The sequence below is a fragment of the Vicia villosa genome, linkage group LG3, assembly GCF_029867415.1.
Source record: "Vicia villosa cultivar HV-30 ecotype Madison, WI linkage group LG3, Vvil1.0, whole genome shotgun sequence".
Taxonomy (NCBI): domain Eukaryota; kingdom Viridiplantae; phylum Streptophyta; class Magnoliopsida; order Fabales; family Fabaceae; genus Vicia; species Vicia villosa.
The window spans coordinates 156,029,226-156,049,207 of NC_081182.1; the positions used below are offsets into that span (position 1 = coordinate 156,029,226).

General features: G+C 42.3%; 1 protein-coding gene across 1 annotated transcript; it reads left to right on the forward strand.

Moving 5' to 3' along the window:
• Positions 1-6,112: 6,112 nt before the first annotated feature.
• On the forward strand, positions 6,113-7,558 carry LOC131659231 (uncharacterized). Its single transcript, XM_058928445.1, has one exon. The coding sequence runs from the start codon at positions 6,113-6,115 to the stop codon at positions 7,556-7,558; it is 1,446 nt and encodes a 481-aa protein (XP_058784428.1).
• The last annotated feature ends 12,424 nt before the right edge of the window (positions 7,559-19,982 follow it).

The window sequence follows — 19,982 nt, forward strand, 5'->3', positions numbered from 1 at the left end:
GAAGTAGCCAGGGTACCCCCCAAACAGTTAATTGGGATGTTCTTATCCCCAAAGAGGATTTATTCCCCAGCCAGAGCTCGCGTCTAGATTTGATCATCTCCAGCAGATTTCTGATCCATCTTTGCCAGCTCGCAGTTTGTGACTTTTGGTCACTCATCTTGTCCTCCCCGCAGAGTTCTATACTCTCTCCAAGACTGCTTCAACAATTCAGTGCTCCTCCGTTGTCTCCCTAAGCAACGTTCGAATCATGCATCATTCGCATTGCATTCTCTAAGCGTGTAGCGTCTTCCTTCTTGGGAACGTTATTCCATAAACATTCATACATGCATCATGCATAAATCATATCATATCTGTTTCTTTCTACAGGAAAGTCATCAAGATATTCAAATGCCTCCTAGAGAGCAACTCGCCTAATCATTACAGGCGCTTATCCCGATGTTCAGATTAGAAGAGGATTGTCAATTCACCTGATGAAGACATTCCTATTCCCGATGCCCTCAGATCGGTGGAAGATATTTGTTCCTATCCTGATTCCAGTTCAGTTGAAGGAGCCGCCTCCGGATCTCTGTCGATCTTCCGAAGGAGCAAGCCTGCTGATGCCTCAGATCAGTTGGAAATATCTATGTCCTGGCGATTTATTTTCGTTCAGAAGAAGAACTCGTCTGCCCAGTCCTGATGCTTACTATCAGTTGAAGATGTTTTCTTTTCCCGGCGTACACAGTTCGGAAGAGATATTTGTTCCTATTCCTGATAAATCAGACTTTCAGTTGAGGGAACCGCCTCCGGATCTCGTCGATCTTACGAAGCTGCAAGCCACTGATGCCCAGATCAGATGGAGATATCTGCCTGATTGACTTTTTCATTCAGAAGAGGATTGTTCTACTTATTTTCTAGCATCATGCCCAGATCAGTTTAAAGACTTCCTTTCCCGGCGTACACAGTTCGGAAGAGATATCCGTTCCTATTCCTGATAAATCAGACTTTCAGTTGAGGGAACCGCCTCCGGATCTCGTCGATCTTACGAAGGAGCAAGCCACTGATACCCAGATCAGATGGAGATATCTGCCTGATTGACTTTGTCATTCAGAAGAGGATTGTTCTACTTATTTTCTAGCATCGAGCCTAGATCAGTTAAAGACTTCCTGTCCCGGCGTACACAGTTCGGAAGAGATATTGTTCCTGTCCTGATAAACCAGACTTTCAGTTGAGGGAACCGCCTCCGGATCTCGTCGATCTTACGAAGGAGCAAGCCGCTGATACCAGATCAGTTGGAATATCTGCCTGATGATTTAATTGCATCAGATGGAGATGTCGCCTTGGTACCCATACCAGAGATACTTACTACCCGTTGATGCCCAGATCAGCCGGAATATCTCAATTCGATGCCCAGATCGACTTAGACATCTATCCCCGATTCCTGTTCGGAAGACATCTGCTACGCCTGATGCCCAGATCAGTCGAGATGTTACTTCTCTTGATATCCAGATCAATTGAAGTTTTTTCCCCTTGCCTGTGGGGTTGCCTGTTCCTTCTTATCGCAAGTTGGAGCTACTTAATTATCCATATCAACTGAAGTTTTTTCCCCTGCTTGAGGGGTGGTACATTCCTTCTTTTTACAAGATAGGATCTTCTGTTGATCAAGAGTGCAAATTTTCGAGTTCATTCGGGTATTCAATCTCCTTCCACCTCAACGGTTCGAAACTTTCATTTCTCACTCGTCAGGTTCAAGAAGTTTGAATAGGGGCAGCTGTTGCACCCCAAAATTTGCCCTCTTTCTTTGAGCTATAAGTTATGGATGACGTTTATTTCGTCGTTCAAAAATCAAAGAAAAATAATAAAGAGTTTATCATCTGAGTGTTTGATTGGATTGTGTGTTGAGTTTGCTTTTATGCGTCAAGTCAAATTCGTCTTCAAAGATTGTTCAAGGCATTGCTATTGAATTGATAAATCAAGACATCGAAAATTGAATTGATTTAGAGGTTCATTGGAGGTGTAAGTTGGTTGGGATTCATTCATTAAACTTTGAGGTGGAATGTTCGAAAAGTAATCAAATTGAGATTCTTCATTACTCAGAATTTCAAAATACAAATTCATCACAAAAAGACTATATCCATTACAAAAATATCCAATTGTCCATACATCCATAAATATCCATTACAAACTAAATTCAGTACATGAACCAAAGTCCAATCCATGTCCCACACTACATAGAGTCCAAAGCAAAATACAATTAAAAGAGCTCAAGCATTTGTGCACAACTGGCAGCCCTAATGCTGCAGCACCAAGCATGACTTCAATAAAATCGGACCTTGCATAATAAAGAAGAAAACAAAAGCTGCACAATCGGAGAGAGTTTATCAGAAAATTGACATAAACAGAATCAGAACAGAAAGAGGAGGGGATTTCACCTTCTAACAGAATGTAACAAACTTTTCACCAGGGAATTCTCTCGCTCTCGATTCAATCTTCAATTCTCCAACACCTCAATTTTCAGATTCTCACAAATCTTCAACCACCAAAAATTCAGCAAGAACTCATCATCATCTTCACCATCGATCATCTTCCTCTTCAATCTCCACAAATCCACTCACGATTCTTTACCCTTCATATAACAGAAAACTCAGAAATCTAACCGAATTTGTAACAAACATGAGATTCAATCTCCTCTTCGAGCTTCCTCTATCTTCATCCCTCAATTCTCGTTGTATCTTCGGGAATCCTCAGTAACCTTCTTCATCCTTAACAATCTGGAATTGTCCTTGGCTCTATATTCATTCACCATCAACACGATTCTTCAATTTTCCTTCAACCTTCAGAATCAACATCTTCAACAATTCGACGTTCATCATCTTTGCTCCTCGATCTCCGAAAAATGCTTCACGGTTCTTCATCATCAGCATCGCATCTTCATTAGCATCAATTCACCGAGCTTCACAACATCAACCAACGACCGCCTCCCTAAACTGATTCAACAACAACAACTGTGAGTCAATAACGAGTCGAACCTGCAAATCGGAAGCAATATCTTCGTCATCATCGCAAGCGTCAATATGCGGAAACAGTATCAAGAAGGAGAAAAGAGTGGAAATCTAAGAAGTTACCTGAGGTTGAAGTTCTCCACTGCTCGATTCCAGGATTCGGCCATACAACTTCGCCAATCGTAACTTCACGAACCTTCGAGCTTCGCTCAACCTTTATCCACATTGTCATTGCAAACATCCGAATATCGTTCAGATTATTGTTATTATTCCATTGATTTCTGAGGCAACAAGATCAGAGAGATACGAAAGAAATGAGAACCGATCGGAGCTTTGAATCGGAGATTGGGAGCGGAGAGAGTGTGAATCGGAACTGAGAGGAGAGTCAAGGCTGTGAGATGAGGCGCCGTTCATCGGGGAAGTGAGTTCTCCACCACGTCGTTTCACCGAGTGTTGAGAGGAAGAAGATGCAAGCTCAATCGTAATCATTCACGTAAACCTAATTCTAATCCCATTTACTTAATCATTTGGTTTTAATTGGATTAATGTGAATTAATTGAGGTTATTGGAATTGATTAATTGAGTTTGTTAAGAAGGCTGGGCGTTAATTGAAATCAAATCTGGATTAAGAAATCTGAAACAATTTCAAATTGGATCATCACGTTTTGGGCCAAAGAACGAAATTATTGCTTGCCATACACCTCCCTTGGAGCCCAATGCATTCCATGTGTTTGGTGCTGATTCAAAAAACTGAAACAAAAACACTCTAGTTGGACCATTCCCTTGGGCCTCAGCGCCTTTGCTTGCTTGCTGCACCATATTTTCAAGATTAAACCCCCTGTGTTCATTGTTTTTCTAGTTAGATTTAGTTTCTTTTCATATTTTTTTATAGGTAATAAAATGACATGAAAACGATTACATTTGTTAGATTTTTTGCATGATAAAAAAGACATAAAAAAACATGTAATATCTTTTCCTTGTTAGAATTTAGATGTTTTGTACATAGTTTTATTCAAATTTCTTTGATAAAAATGCCATAAAAAAAAACAATTTAATCTTGCTAGCTTTTCTTTTAGAATTCATTTAGAATTTAATTGCTAGTATTTTCTATGGTCGGTGCATGCTTCCTTGTTACTACTGATTTGTTTGCTGAGATGTGCGAGGTACTTCGAGAGAGCCTTCGATTGCGATTCGACTTGATTTGTGTTCCACTTTATTTGTGGGACACGAATTCGCTTCTGGTGTGTTTGTTTTGCGTCGTGTTCCACTTTATTTGTGGAACACGAACCTATTTCCGATGCCAGTCATCTGATCTCTCATTCATTGAGATGTTTATCCCTGTATTGTCTGGCTTGTGTTCTCTTGCAGGTTGCTCGTGTGGTTATGCTCGACGCGTGTCACATGTCGCTTGTAACTTTGCTTGAGGTTGGCTTTCACGACGACGCTTTTTGACTCGCTTTGCTTGATGATGGCTTACGCGAAGTATTTCGGACTTCTCTGCTTACGCTTGCTAGCTCATTGCGGATTTGCTATCCGTTCGGTATTGTCTCCCGTTTCATTTTATTTCTCTTGCACTTTATCGCTTTCTCGCATCATCCTTTAACATGAGAAGTAGGACCTAGACATGCATCTGGCCAAGCCCTCGAAAGAGGCTCTGTTTTTGTTGGTGTGTTTTCATTTGTGCTTTGCGGCAGGGAGTCACGGTGTAATAAGTCCTATATGGCACTCCGTTAAGTCCTCATGGAAGGCACGCGGAAAGGGTTAGCAATCAACCCCCGCCTAGTCTCATCGAGTCTGTTCATTAAGCGCACGCTACGCGTTGCTCGCTTCTGAACCTACACAAGATCTTGTTATCCAGTATGTCAGGAAAAGGGTTCATGCAGCCGAACCCCTGCCTTTCCTATAGCTCGCGTCGCTCGACGTTGATGCTCGGTGTACGCACGCACCGTTTTCCTTTATGATCCGTGACAGCTTGGTTGCTGAGAGGGGTCCGCCCTCTTGTCTATGGCCCGATCATTTTCGCGAGATCTAATGCTTGGTTGACTTGGGTAGAGCTGCTCCCCTTGGCTATGGCGGGACCGCTTTTCTACCATTCGGTCAGTACCGTTGGTTTGTTTGCTTTACGAGCGGATGCTCGTTTGTGTGATATTATTGTATGCTTCCCCCTTTTCTCGTAGGTTGTTAGTTTAGTTAGATTTGCACCCTTTGTATGATAACATTAGGTAGCAAGCTTCCCCCCTTAGCTTAGGCTTTTCCTCATGCATTCTTTAAAACACAAACCACACTCTTTGATTTTCTTTTCTTAAGAGCTTGTTATTTCCGCTCCATTCCCAAGCATAAGTCTCCAAAGGTCGAGCAGCGGAGTGTGAATGTAACTCGTTCACCTAAAAAACACAAAACAAACAGAAATTAGTTAGCCGAGCTACGGTAGCTCTGATTCTGCAAAACAGATACGTAGGCAGCGGGGTAGGGCCCGTGCGAGCACAATCCTTTCTTTTCCCTACATTCTGCATTCATCTTAGTCCAGATTAGCGCATTTTGCTTACACACCCATAGGTTTAGACACAGGCATGGATACCATCGAGTACGATGGGCGCGAGGGGTGCTAATACCTTCCCCTCGCATAACCGACTCCCTTACCCTTTTTCTCTGGTCGTGAGACCGTTGTTTTGTTTTGTGGTTTGCTGGCATTCCCTTCCTTTTTAGGATAAATATGTTAGTGGCGGCTCTGTTAATGTTCGCGGTAGCGACATACATACCCGTGAGATTGGGGAGGGACAGGATAGTAGCCTTCATCACACCCGGATTTCCATATTGCAATCTGAAGCTAGAATTTTGAACCTATTGTATTCAGTGCTACCCAGATATCCAGAGTTGCGAGAGACACTCAGTCTCTCACCACATCACACACATGACACATCACGCTATCGCATCCACCTCACTTCATTCGTGGAGAATCCTAAAGTCTATTTTCGATAAAAATATATACGATCTTTTACCAAAAAAAAAGAGAAAAGAAAAGAAAGATGATGAAAGGACTTTAGGATTCTCCCAATGAAATGCATTGCGCCATATCATGTAACATGCATGTTCATTTATTTTCAGGAACTTTTGGCTTTGTCTCCGACCAACACATGGCTCCACCAATGAAGACTGGTAGGCGCAACCTCTCCTATACATTCCCGAATCCGAATCTTTATTCTCTTGAGTGTTTAGCAAAGAAGATCACGCCAGATGAGTCAACCAAGTTCCGAGAAAAATATGGGTATATTCTGAGCCTTCTCAAGATGCCATTCACCAAGTACAAGCAAGAAGGAGTTCATACCCTGCTTCAGTTCTACAATCCTTCTCTTCGCTGTTTCACGTTCCCCGACTATCTCTTGGTTCCTACATTAGAAGATTATTCTCTTTTCCTCGGTGTTCCGGTCAAGAAAGAAGAAGTTTCGTACTATGGCACCATGGAGGCCCCTACGTCCATTGAAATTTCTAAGGCTCTTTATTTGAGCAAGTCAGTCGTGGAAGCAAATCTCTCCAAAAAAGGGGGATGTCTTGGTTTTCGTATGGAGTTTCTGGTTCAAAAGGCTTGTGATGTTGTTGAGGGAAAAGAATGGGACACATTTAGGGCTATCTTGGCTCTAAGTATCTATGGTATCATGATATTCTCAAATGTGGCTAACTTTGTTGACATGAATGCAATTCATATATTCATTCTACAAAACCCGGTTCCTACGCTTCTGGGGGATGTTTATCATTCCATTCATCACAAGAATAGTCAAAAAGGAGGTTTCGTTAGATGTTGCGCTCCGTTGTTGTATCGTTGGTTCAGATCGCATTTGCCTGAGCGTGGCGCTTTCGTTGATAATAGGCACACATCTAAATGGGCTGAGAGGATTATGGGGCTGAGGGCCAAAGATATTGTCTGGTACAATAGAGCTTTAGATGACGTGAAAGTTATTATGAGTTGCGGAAAGTTCAATAATGTACCTCTCATGGGTCTTAGAGGTGGAATCAATTATAATCCCATCTTGGCTAGGAGAACATTTGGATACGCTTTTGTAAGTCCCCCTGAGCAAACAGAGATTGATGAGACTATTTTCTATCATTCAGCCACCGACAATGGGAAAATAGCAGAAGCGGTGCAAGCTTGGAAGAGTATTTGTTGGCGAGATAAGAAACATTTTGGCCAGAGAGACTGTGCTACTTACGAGGATTATACTAAGTGGGTCAAATCTGTGGCTGATTCTCAAGGGATGCCTTTCCCTCCCAAAGATCCTTTGTATCCCCTTGCTGGTGAACAACCCAACATTGTTTCTATGTCTCGTTATAATGAAACGGTGGAGCAGAACAGAAAGTTAACCGAACAGAATAATGCTCAAGTTCAAGAGGAAGCTAGGTATTGGGAGCTCAAGCACCGCCACGTGGAGACAATGCACTTCAGAAAAGACCTGCTGATTCAAGAGATCATTAAGAGGCCAACCCATGATAATACCAAAAAGCTTTTCAAAGAAATGAAGGCCTGGAGCGATAAGAACATTGGAGAAAGCCCCCTCCGTCATGTGGACATGGGGGATCCCGCTTAGTGATGGCTTTGTTATTTGAATCACCACCAGACTTGTTGGATGGGGTTCCTGGTTCCATTTATTTGTTTTGTTGGCTCATGAGAGCGGATTGATTTGTGATTCTCATTATGTCAAGAACTTGGTTATAAATCTAATGGAGTTTTCTTATTCATCTTGGTTATGTTTCAGTCTCTTCTATTATTTTGTGTTGTTGGTTTGAGACAAAGCTAAAGTTTCCTAAAAATAATAAAACATGACATATCCATGCACACATGCACACATGCATTTCATACATTCATATGTGACAGGTACACCAGATGGTATTCTTGTTTGACTGACCAGGTTTTCTCTTTCAGCAATTGCACCTCCACCTACACATCGCTACTACACAAGGGCTAATCATTCACTGCAAATGGATCAGTTAAGGGATGATCTTATCCAGATGAGAACTCAGGTTACTGCTCAGATGGCTCAGTTCATGGAAGTCATGCAAAGCATAGCTGATCGCCAAGAAGAGCTCAGAATCAGGATGGACACAGTTGCTCAGGTTGTTGCGGACCCCCCACAAAGAAATTCTGCTGATATTCGTGTCAATGGTGAGCCTGTGAACGGAGGACCTGGTATAATTCCTCCTGCTTCTAATCAAGGTAATCCCCGTGGGCCTCCTCAGCCTACTCTTGAAGGACAAACCACACAACAAATCAGAAGGGCTGCTGCTATCCCCGTGTTGGAAGAGGACCGACATGAGGACTTGTTTCCTGAAAGTGAATGGGGATTTCCACGTGATGCTGGAAGGATGTTTAGAGGTCTAGAAGAGAGGATGAGGGCAATGGAAGGCCAAGGACTTGGTATGGATATCAGTGATTTGGGTTTGGTTCCTGGCGTCCGTGTGCCACCGAAATTCAAAGTACCTGATTTTGAGAAATACAAGGGGAATACTTTCCCTAAGACACATGTCCGAGCTTACTATCGCAAAATGCATGTATACTCTGAGGACGAAGGACTGTTGATGCACTTTTCCAAGATAGCCTGACTGGGGCATCCTTGGAATGGTATATGAGGTTGGAGAGAACTCACATCCGAAGTTGGAGGGACCTGGTTGAGGCCTTCGTGAAGCAAAATCAGTATAATGTTGACATGGCCCCGAATCGCACTCAGTTACAGAATCTAGCCCAGAAAGCTAATGAATCCTTCAAAGAATATGCGCAGAAATGGCGCGAGTTGGCGGCTAGAGTCCAGCCACCTATGCTGGAAAGAGAGATGATGGACCTGTTCACCAACACTCTGGAGGGCCAATACTATTCCGCCTGCTCTGAATCCTCGAGTTTCGCCGAGCTGGTTATGATTGGCGAACGAATTGAAAGTGGGATTAAGGCTGGTAGAATACAGAATCCAAGTGCTGCTAGTTCCTCCTCTGGGGCTGGTGGAAAGAAGCCATACAATGGGTTTGCCAAGAAGAGAGAAGGTGAGACTAGTGCTGCTTACTATGGTGGAGGCAGAAAATAGGCTCATCAACAAGTAGCCGCTGTGACTACACCAAATGCTCCATTCCAACATCAACAACAAGGGTATCCGCCGCGTCAGTATCAGCAACGGCCGAAATTGCCAGAAAGGGTTTTTGATCCGATCCCGATGACATATGCACAAGTATTGCCCTATCTCCTCGATTTGAATTTGGTCCAATTGAGGACTTTGGCCACTCCTGCTAAGTTGCCTGCCAGTTGGGATGCCAATGCAAGATGTGAGTTCCACTCTGGGTCACCTGGACATAATATTGAAAACTGTAAAGCATTGAAGCATAAAGTCCAGGATCTTCTCGACTCTAAAGCCATCGAGTTCACTCCTACTCAAGGACCTAATGTTGTTCAGAATCCTATGCCTCCCCATGGAGCTCATGCGGCAAATGCCATTGAGGTTGTTGAAGATGCTCACCTGGTCAAGGATGTGATCGAACTGGGCTCATTGTTGCCATTATTGAAGAAGGAATTGTTAAGGATGAGTCTATACGCTGGTTGTGGAGAATTCTGTACTGATTGCATGGTCACTTCCTCAGTTTGTGATAAGGTGAAAGGTGGGATTCAACAGTTGATGGATAGTGGGTACCTACAGTTTGAGCGTGTGCGACGTCCTGAAATGGTTGAAAACGAAGTTAATGTGGCATCCATCCCGTATACTCCTGCCAAGATTCCAATCCCTGCCAGAGCACCTCCTTTGGTTATTACACTTCCTGGTCCCGTCCCATATAACAGTGAAAAAGCAATCCCGTGGAATTATGGCGGAGAGGTTTTCTACCAAGGGGCCAAGTATGATATTAAAACGCCGGTTGAGAAAGAAGATATGGATAATGTTGTTGGCATTGGAAAAATGACAAGAAGTGGTCGTATTTTCAATCCTCCCCAGAATACTCGCGATGATAATGCAGAAGCTCTAGCTCAAGCTAAAGGAAAAAAGAGTGGTAGAAGACGCAGTGGATCAGGGGCAAAGCTCTAATCCTGAAGATACTGTGGCCAAGGAAATGGAAGAGTTCCTAAAAATCATCAAGAAAATTGAGTATAAAGTGGTTGACCAGTTGAGTAAAACTCAATCAAAGATTTTGATCTTGCAGTTGCTCTTATGTTCGAAAACACACCGAATTGCTTTGTTAAGACTCTTAAGTACTGCTTTCGTCCCTCCAGTGATCTCGGTGAATCAACTTGAAGGGGTAGTGTCAAACATCAATGCTGGTAATGGATTGGGGTTCACTGATGCTGATCTGCCTCCTGAAGGTAGAAACCACAATAGAGCTTTACATATATCGGTGGAGTGTAAAGGGACTATGTTATCACGTGTTCTCGTGGATAATGGATCTTCTTCGAATGTATTACCGAAGTCGTCTTTGATGAGGCTAGATTATTCTGGTGTTGAGATAAGGCCGAGTGAATTGACGGTGAGAGCCTTTGATGGATCAAAGAGATCAGTATTTGGGGAGGTTGACTTGCCGATAATGATAGGTCCTCAGCTCTTCACTATTACTTTCTTTGTGATGGATATCCACCCGTCTTACAGTTGTCTCCTGGGACGTCCATGGATCCATGCTGCTGGGGCCGTGACTTCCACATTGCATCAGAAACTCAAATTTCCGACTCAAGGAAAGATAGTCACAATATGTGGGGAGGAAGAACACGTGGTAAGCCATCTTGCGTCCTTCAGGTATATCGATGTGGAAGGAGAGGTCCACAAGACGCCTTGCCAAGCCTTCGAGGCTGTCCAGACCATCAAGATCCCTTATGTTGAAAATAAGAAGTTGGAGGCTCCCATGTCTTCACTAAAGGAAGCTAAAGCTGTGGTTGAATCTGGTCATCCTGAAGGATGGGGCCGAGTCTTGGATTTACCAGTCAAGCAGGATAAATGTGGGATTGGTTATCAAGTGGGTCAGAGTTCATCTAATGAGGCCCCCAAGAAGTCTGGGACCTTCGTTCCGATCAAGTTCTCTAGTGCTGGCATCGCCAAAGATCATGTTTATGCTGCTGATGATGATATGGATAGTGATTATGACATTGAAGAATGGATTAAGCCGTGTGCCCCAGGACAGAAGCTTCTCAACTGGTCGTCCGAGGACATCATCTCAATTGCTTTTGATCAAGAGTAATACTGTTTGTTTTTGTTTATCATACAATAATTCCTGTGTTCTGCCCAAGACACAGTGAATACATGTAGGGCATCATTTGTTGTTTTTCAATGTTGACATCATTAATAAATGGACGTTTTTGCATTCGAATATTTTGTTCCCTGTCTTTCATTTTTACTTTTACATTTGTTATAAATAAAAAAAAGGGGCAACGTTTCTTATTCATCATCATCCCTCCATTCTAAAATAAAGCATAAATCATAATCCATGCAGATCCACTTCTCCTCCGGATTCTGTTGACAACGATCTTGCTATGCCTCGTTATGACTTCGACAATCCTATCTATACCGCTGAAGAAGGGGATGAAGAAGATTGTGAATTGCCTGATGAGTTGGCCAGATTGTTGAAACAAGAAGAGAAAGTGATCGAGCCACATCAAGAGCCTATTGAGACGGTGAACCTTGGCACCGAAGAGATGAGAAGGGAGGTTAAAATAGGGGCTTCTTTGAATGAGAATGTGAAAGAAAAGTTGATTGGAATGTTGAAAGAGTATTCTGATATTTTCGCTTGGTCTTACGAAGATATGCCTGGATTAGATACTGATATTGTTGTGCACCGGTTACCTCTTAAAGAAAATTCTTCGCCTGTCAAACAGAAAATCAGGAGAACACGTCCTGACATGTCTAAGAAAATCCAGGAAGAGGTTCAGAAACAGTTTGATGCAGGTTTTCTTGCTGTAACAGTTTATCCATCATGGGTCGCTAATATTGTACCTGTACCTAAGAAAGATGGGAAGGTACGAATGTGTGTCGACTATTGAGATCTGAATAGGGCGAGCCCGAAGGATGATTTCCCGCTTCCTCACATTGATGTATTGGTAGATAATACTACTCAGTTCTCGGTTTTCTCCTTCATGGACGGTTTTTCTGGTTACAATCAAATAAAGATGGCGCCCGAGGACATGGAAAAGACAACATTCATTATGCCTTGGGGCACCTTTTGTTACAAGGTCATGCCATTTGGGTTGAAGAATGCTGGGACAACCTATCAAAGAGCTATGGTGACTTTGTTTCACGACATGATTCATAAAGAGATTGAGGTCTATGTGGACGACATGATTGCAAAGTCCCATACTGAAGAGGAGCACCTTGTTCACCTGAAGAAATTGTTTGAAAGGTTAAGAAAGTTCAGGTTGAGGTTGAATCCCAATAAATGCACCTTCGGAGTGAGATTAGGAAAGTTGCTTGGTTTCATCGTAAGCGAAAAGGGTATTGAGGTCGATCCCGCCAAGGTAAAAGCTATACAAGAGATGCCTGAGCCGAGGACTGAGAAGCAGGTTCATGGGTTTCTGGGAAGGTTGAATTATATTGCAAGGTTCATGTCACACCTTACCGCCACGTGTGAACCTATCTTCAAGCTATTGAGAAAGAATCAGGCAATAAAGTGGGATGACAATTGTCAAAAGGCATTTGATAAGGTTAAAGAGTATTTGCAAGAGCCTCCGATCCTCATGCCTCCAGTGGAAGGTAGACCGTTGATTATGTACTTGACGGTCCTCGAGAATTCGACGGGGTGTGTGCTAGGTCAGCATGACGAGTCCGGTCAAAAAGAGCACGCAATTTATTACCTTAGCAAAAAGTTTACCGATTGTGAATCAAGATTCTCACTACTCGAGAAAACTTGCTGTGCTTTGGCATGGGCTGCTCGCCGACTGAGACAGTATATGTTGACTCACACTACTTTGTTGATTTCAAAGATGGATCTGATCAAATATATATTTGAGAAACCAGCATTGACAGGAAGGATTGCCCGTTGGCAAATGATCTTGACAGAATATGACATACAATACACTACTCAGAAGGCCATCAAAAGTAGTGTGATTGCTGATTATCTTGCGCATCAACCTGTGGACGACTACCAGTCTATGTACTTTGAGTTTCCTGATGAGGATATAATGTGTGTGGCGGAGACTTCCAAGAGTCAAGATCAAGAGGAAGGACCTGAACCAGGGGCACGATGGACGCTCGTGTTCGATGGTGCCTCTAATGCATTGGGTAAGGGTATTGGGGTTGTGCTTACTTCTCCGACAGGTTTTCATATTCCATTCACGGCCAGGATTTGTTTTGATTGTACTAATAATGTGGCTGAATATGAGGCTTGCATATATGGTATTGAGGCTGCCATTGATTTGAGGATTAAAAATCTCGCAGTGTATGGAGATTCTGCTTTGGTGATTAGTCAGATCAACGGAGACTGGGAAACACGCCACCCTAATTTGGTTCCCTATAGAGAACATGTTGTGAAATTGGCTCAATACTTTGATGAGATCACCTTTGATCACATCCCTCGAGAGGAAAATCACTTGGCTGATGCCTTGGCCACTTTAGCGTCCATGTTCAAAGTCAAATGGGACAATGAAGCGCCTTCGATTATGATCAAAAGGTTAGATAAGCCTGCATTCTCTGGCGTTATTGATAATGTGCCTGATGAGAAATCATGGTTTTATGACATTAAGAAATTTCTGGAGACCCAAGAGTATCCTGAGGGTGCTTCCCTTACAGATAGGAAAACTCTGAAGAGACTATCCGCCAAGTTCTTCCTTGCTGGAGGGGTGTTGTACAAGAGGAATTTTGATTCTGTGTTGCTCAGATGCATGGATAGACACGAAGCAGCAAAGATCATGCAAGAGGTGCATGAAGGATCCTTTGGTACTCATGCAAGTGGACACACCATGGCTAGAAAAATATTGAGAGCAGGTTATTATTGGTCGACCCTGGAGCATGATTGTTTCAACCATGTGGTGGTATGTTACAAATGTCAAGTGTACGCAGATAGGGTTCATGTACCTCCGGTTCCTTTGAATGTGTTGACATCCCCTTAGTCGTTTGCTATGTGGGGCATCGATATGATTGGGGAAATTAAGCCCACCGCCTCTAACGGACATCGTTTCATCCTCGTTGCTATTGACTACTTCACAAAGTGGGTCGAAGCTGCTTCTTATGCAAATGTCTCCAAGCAAGTAGTGACTCGCTTCATCAAGCACCATATAATTTGTCGTTATGGGGTTCCTGAGAGAATTATCACTGATAATGGATCCAACCTCAATAATAAGATGATGAAGGAATTGTGCGAGAATTTCAAGATTACGCATCATAACTCCTCCCCGTACAGGCCAAAGATGAATGGCGGAGTTGAAGCGGCCAATAAGAATATCAAGAAGATTGTGCAAAAGATGGTGGTCACCTACAAAGACTGGCATGAGATGTTGCCTTTTGCTTTACATGGTTATCGTACCTCGGTGCGTACTTCCACAGGGGCAACTCCCTTCTCATTAGTATATGGCATGGAAGCGATTCTTCCGGTTGAGGTCGAGATTCCTTCATTAAGGGTATTGACAGATGTGAAGCTCAGTGAAGCTGATTGGTTCAGACCAGATTTGATCAACTGAACCTCATTGATGAAAAGAGACTAGCGGCCATATGCCATGGGCAAGCCTATCAAAAGAAGATGAAGAAAGCCTTCGACAAGAAGATTCGTCCTCGACACTTTCAGGTTGGTGACCTTGTGCTCAAGAAGATCCTGCCTATTCACAATGATCCTAGGGGAAAGTGGACTCCGAATTACGAAGGGCCTTATGTTGTAAAGAAAGTCTTCTCAGGTGGCGCCATGATCCTCTCAACTATGGATGGCGAAGACTTCCCACTTCCCGTGAATGCCGACGCAGTTAAAAAATACTTCGCATAAACATGATCAAAAAATTAAATAAAAGAAAAGGAGAAGATCAGGCAAAAGAATGAAAAAGAAATAAAGTACACCCGCTAAGTTGAAAACCCGAAAGGGCGACTTAGGCAAAAAAAGGGGTCCTGGTGGATTGAAAACCCGAGAGGGCGGTCCAGGCAAAAGAGAGACAAAAAAGCGAATGACTGCGTCGTGCATTGGATCCTTGAGTATAGCTAGTCACCACAATTGGAGGACTCAGAAGGGTAAAGGATCAATTCATTCATCCATTTCGGAAAGCAAAACAGAAGGAATATTGAAGATCTGCAAGGCATAGCAAGATTGGAACCCAATGGAATCTTTCCTTACGTTGCCATGTTTGTAAATGCTGTTTGTTTTCCTTTTTGGTGGTCACCTCCTTAAGGGGGCCACTTCCTGATGTACTCGCCTATGTTAGGCATTTTTTTAATAAAAAGATATTTCGCTCAAAAATTTCGGCATCGTTTTATTTTTTGGTTTTGTTTACAAAGACGTCCAGTTATATTGGTAAGCATTGCATTTCTAACATTGAAGTCCTACAAAAGGAACATGATCTAAAACAGATAGAATTGCTTAAAGACTTTGAGTACTTAGGATGGTGGACGAGGTAGAGCCATCATACCTGGGGCATACTTGTTTGACTTGTTTTGCAGGAATCTCCTATCATTCAGCACAGTCAGATGCCAGTACCTACGCTTCAAGAAGCGTCAACCGGACGTCTCTTTCGAGATGGAGCCCAAAGGTCTCCTTTCCTGAATACCAGAGTTTATTTCTCTGGGGGGCTCTTATCCAGGGTTCAAAAGCTCCGCAGTGTTGATTAGATTCCCTTATTCTTCGACAAAGATGTGGAAGTTCAAAAGGGGAGGTGCAATCTTCAAGTTTCCAAACATGATGACGGTAATGTCTCTCAAAAGTTCCATCGCGTCTCCTTCCTCACAAGTCTTCTGGTGCAAATCATTCCTCTGCAGAAGTTACATATTGGGGTTGGTCAAGAAACCACCTGGTGTGGCCGGGTAAGGTCGGAACATCAAGAAGAATCCCCCCACAGAGGGCTTTGGGCAGAAGGCTCTCTCTGATGTTCATCTGTCCTCTCTTGCATATAGTAATCATTGCATTCACATTGCATCTACAAAAACGCGTAGCATTTTCATGAATATGGAGCATTACGCCATGAAAAAATTCAAACATGCATCAATGCATAAGCCCAGTTTATGCTGAAGGATAGAAAAACACTTAGAAAGGGGGGGATTGAATAAGTGTGACTTTAAATCTTGGACGATAAAAATAAATTGCACAATTATTTTTATCCTGGTTCGCTGTTAACGAAGCTACTCCAGTCCACCCCCGCAGAGATGATTTACCTCAACCTGAGGATTTAATCCATTAATCGCACGGATTACAATGGTTTTCCACTTAGTCCACGACTAAGTCTTCTAGAGTATTCTGATCACAACTTGATCACTCCAGGAACAACTGCTTAGTTCACTCCTAAGACTTTTCTAGAGTCTACTGATCAACCTGATCACTCTAGTTACAAACTGCTCAGCCAACTGCTAAGACTTCCTAGAGTATACTGATCACACGATCACTCTAGTTCCTTACAACTTAATGTAATTCTAAGAGTATTACAAATGCTTCTTAAAAGCTATAATCACAACTGTGATATTTCTCTTAATCGTTTAAGCTTAATCTCACTAAAATATTACAACAACAATGTAGTGAGTTGATGAAGATTCTGAGCTTTGATTGAATAGCGTTTCAGCAAGTTTATTTTCGTTCAGAGTTGTTAAGAATTGGTAACCTTGCTTCTTATCAGAACTTCATATTTATAGGCGTTGAGAAGATGACCGTTGAGTGCATTTAATGCTTTGCGTGTTCCGTACAGCATTGCATTTAATGTTATACGCTTTTGTCAACTACCTCGAGCCTTGTTCACGCTGTGTCTACTGACGTTGCCTTTAGTAGCTTTAACGTTCCTTTTGTCAGTCAGCGTAGTTTGCCACGTGTACTTCCTTCTGATCTGATGTTTGTGAATATAACGTTTGAATATCATCAGAGTCAAACAGCTTGGTGCATAGCATCTTCTGATCTTCTGACCTTGAAGTGCTTCTGAGCGTGATACCATCTTCTGAGCTTCAGTGCTTCTGATCTCATGTTCTTCTGATGCTTCCATAGACCCATGTTCTGATTCTGCTTCGACCATCTTCTGATGTCTTGCCAGACCATGTTCTGATGTTGCATGCTGAACCATTTGAGACACAACTTCTGAGCGCTGAATTATGCGTACTCTTTATATATTTCCTGAAAGGGAAATTGCATTGGATTAGAGTACCATATTATCTTAAGCAAAATTCATATTATTGTTATCATCAAAACTAAGATAATTGATAAGAACAAATCTTGTTCTAACAATCTCCCCCTTTTTGATGATGACAAAAACATATATAAATGATATGAATTTGCGATCAGAAAGAGTAGACGGCAAAAGACAAATTACACAGCTATAGCATAAGCATATGAATATGTCTCCCCCTGAGATAAATAATCTCCCCCTGAAATAAATACTCGAAGAACTTTGATAAAAGACTTCCCTGATTATTTCGGTAGAGACGATCATATAAGCTTCTGCCTTCAGAGAATTCATAGCTTCTGACTTCTGCTTCCATTGGACAGCTTCAGAACTTGAATTTCTTTAGATCCTTAGAACACTCACAGCTTCTGATTCCTGCTTCCATCGTGGACAGCTTCAGAACTTGAATTTCTTTGATCTTCAGAACATTCACAGCTTCTGACTTCTGCTTCCATTCAGGACAGCTTCAGAACTTGAGTTTTCTGGTTCTTTTAGAACATTCACATCTTCTGATTTCTGCTTCCCTCGGATAGCTTCAGAACTTTGAATGTCTACCAATCATCACTTCATGCTAGATTTGTATCAGAACATTGTTGAATGTACCAGAGCATCATCAGAGCATCTCTACATCCTGAAATGTTACAGAACAAAAACTAAACGACAAAAGTCAGCATGAACGAGTTAGAACATAAAATGTATATTCAAATACATTATATGTATCAGAGCCATATACGCTGAAATAATGTATCAGAGCAAATAATGTATCAGAGCCATAACATTATATGTATCAGAGCAAATAGAATTTTGTCAGAACAGGATAGACAATGATATTCAAATTCTATTATCAGTGCTTCTGATTCATTCTTCTTTCTTGCTTCTGATCTCTGAAGCTTGACAGCACTCAGCTTGCTTCAGTTTCCAAGAGCTTATTCCTTTTACAGAATAACGCTTCTTATGGTTTTGCTTCTAGTGTTTGCTTCTGAAGATTCACTTCTCTGTACCTGCAAAACACTTAAACCATATAGAACTTGCAGTTCTTGTTAGTGAATGTGTGGGAGCCTTTACCCAGCAACTGATAGATTTAATCAAATCATTTATCATTTATCTTCTCCCCCTTTTTGTCATAACATCAAAAAGAATATTTAAAAAGATTCAGATGTATAAAACGACAAAAGAAAACATTTACTGGAATGTAAAACACAAAGAAACTTTTCATTGATAATCAAAAGGTTTACAAGACAGGAATGCAGGAAAACAGATGCAACAAGGAAAGGAAACTATAAAGACCAAAAGACTAAGATCCTAGCCTACGCAAAATCCGCGCCAGAACATCATGAATCCCGTCAGTGCTTGTAGCTTGCCTTGTCATGAAGGAACGAAACTCAGCATTGGCTGCTTCTTGCGCATCCAAACGAGAAGCCAGCATAGCTTGATTCTGATGAAGAGTTTCCAAGGTCTCCATCAGAGCTGAGGTTTCACCAAAAGAAGAAGCACCAGTATTTCTGCCCAGAGGGACAGCAATCTCAGCAGGGTGATCTTCTGGAAGATCTTCAGCTTGTGCATCTTCCATTTCCTCATCTGAGTCTGACTCAGAAGGAGCCTTGGCATATTCTGGTTCAGGCAGCTCAGAAGTTCCATCTTCCAATGCTTGAAGAATAGCTGCTAGGTTTGTTGGAGGAGTAGGACCAGCAACTTCAGCACGATAAACCACTACTGGAAAGACCATGAGAGGTGCTTGTTCAGAAGGGTTCATTCTGAACCAGTTGAACAGCCACTGAAAATCTCCAGTCAGCACAGGAAACCAGAGCACAGAAGACCGGGGTTTCCACACCACGATATCTCTGCAGAGATTTTCTTCTTCCAACTCATCTGCAGGTATCTTCTCTTCAAGAACGCTTCTGTTCCTGATGAGACAGTGGTGGCTGCTTTCACCCACTTCCAACTGACGACCACGAGGACCAGGAGCTTCAGACAAGATCCTTCTCTTAGTGTCAGTAGCCTTCACCAGAAAGTCCTGAAGAAAGGTATCCCAGAGGTTGCTCATAGCATACATATCCAGATGGTTAAGGTAAGCAGCACCCAGGATCTCCAACCAGCCATTTACATCAGCATGTAAAAGCTCCAGATATGTTTGAGTGGTAGGGGTTGGAGGGTTGACAGTGAACCTTGAGTCGGGAAGAACAACACTATAGGGATTAGGTGTTCTTGTGGGAAAAGGGTATGAGAGAGATGAAGAAATATCTGATGGAAGGGTTGAAGGAGAGGAGATATCAGATGGTGAAGAAGGTGGTTCCGAGAGGATGAATGAGGAGGAAGAGGTGGTGGAGGTCTTTGAAGAGGGGGTTGATTGTGGGGAACCGTCAAGGGGTTGATACACTTTGAGAGGGTCATAGGAGATCCTAACTCTTTTAGGTTTGATTTCTGGTTCAGCAGATGCTTTTCTCTTCTGTCTCCTATCATTGTCTTGATTCCCAGAGCTTGACGATGGATTCATGATGAATTTTCAGATGTTGGAAACTGCTAGGGTTTATGATATGAAAAGAGAGAGAGAGACGAAAAATAAACCGAATGCAGAGAGAGAGAGAGAAATATGAGAGGGAAAAGAAACGTTTGAAGAGTATAAAAAGAAAACTGAAAGAGAGTAAATGATGAAAAGCATTTAATGTTACGTGACATGAGGAGAGATAATAATGACAAAAGACGTGATTTGCACAGTTACCTAAGTAGACGTC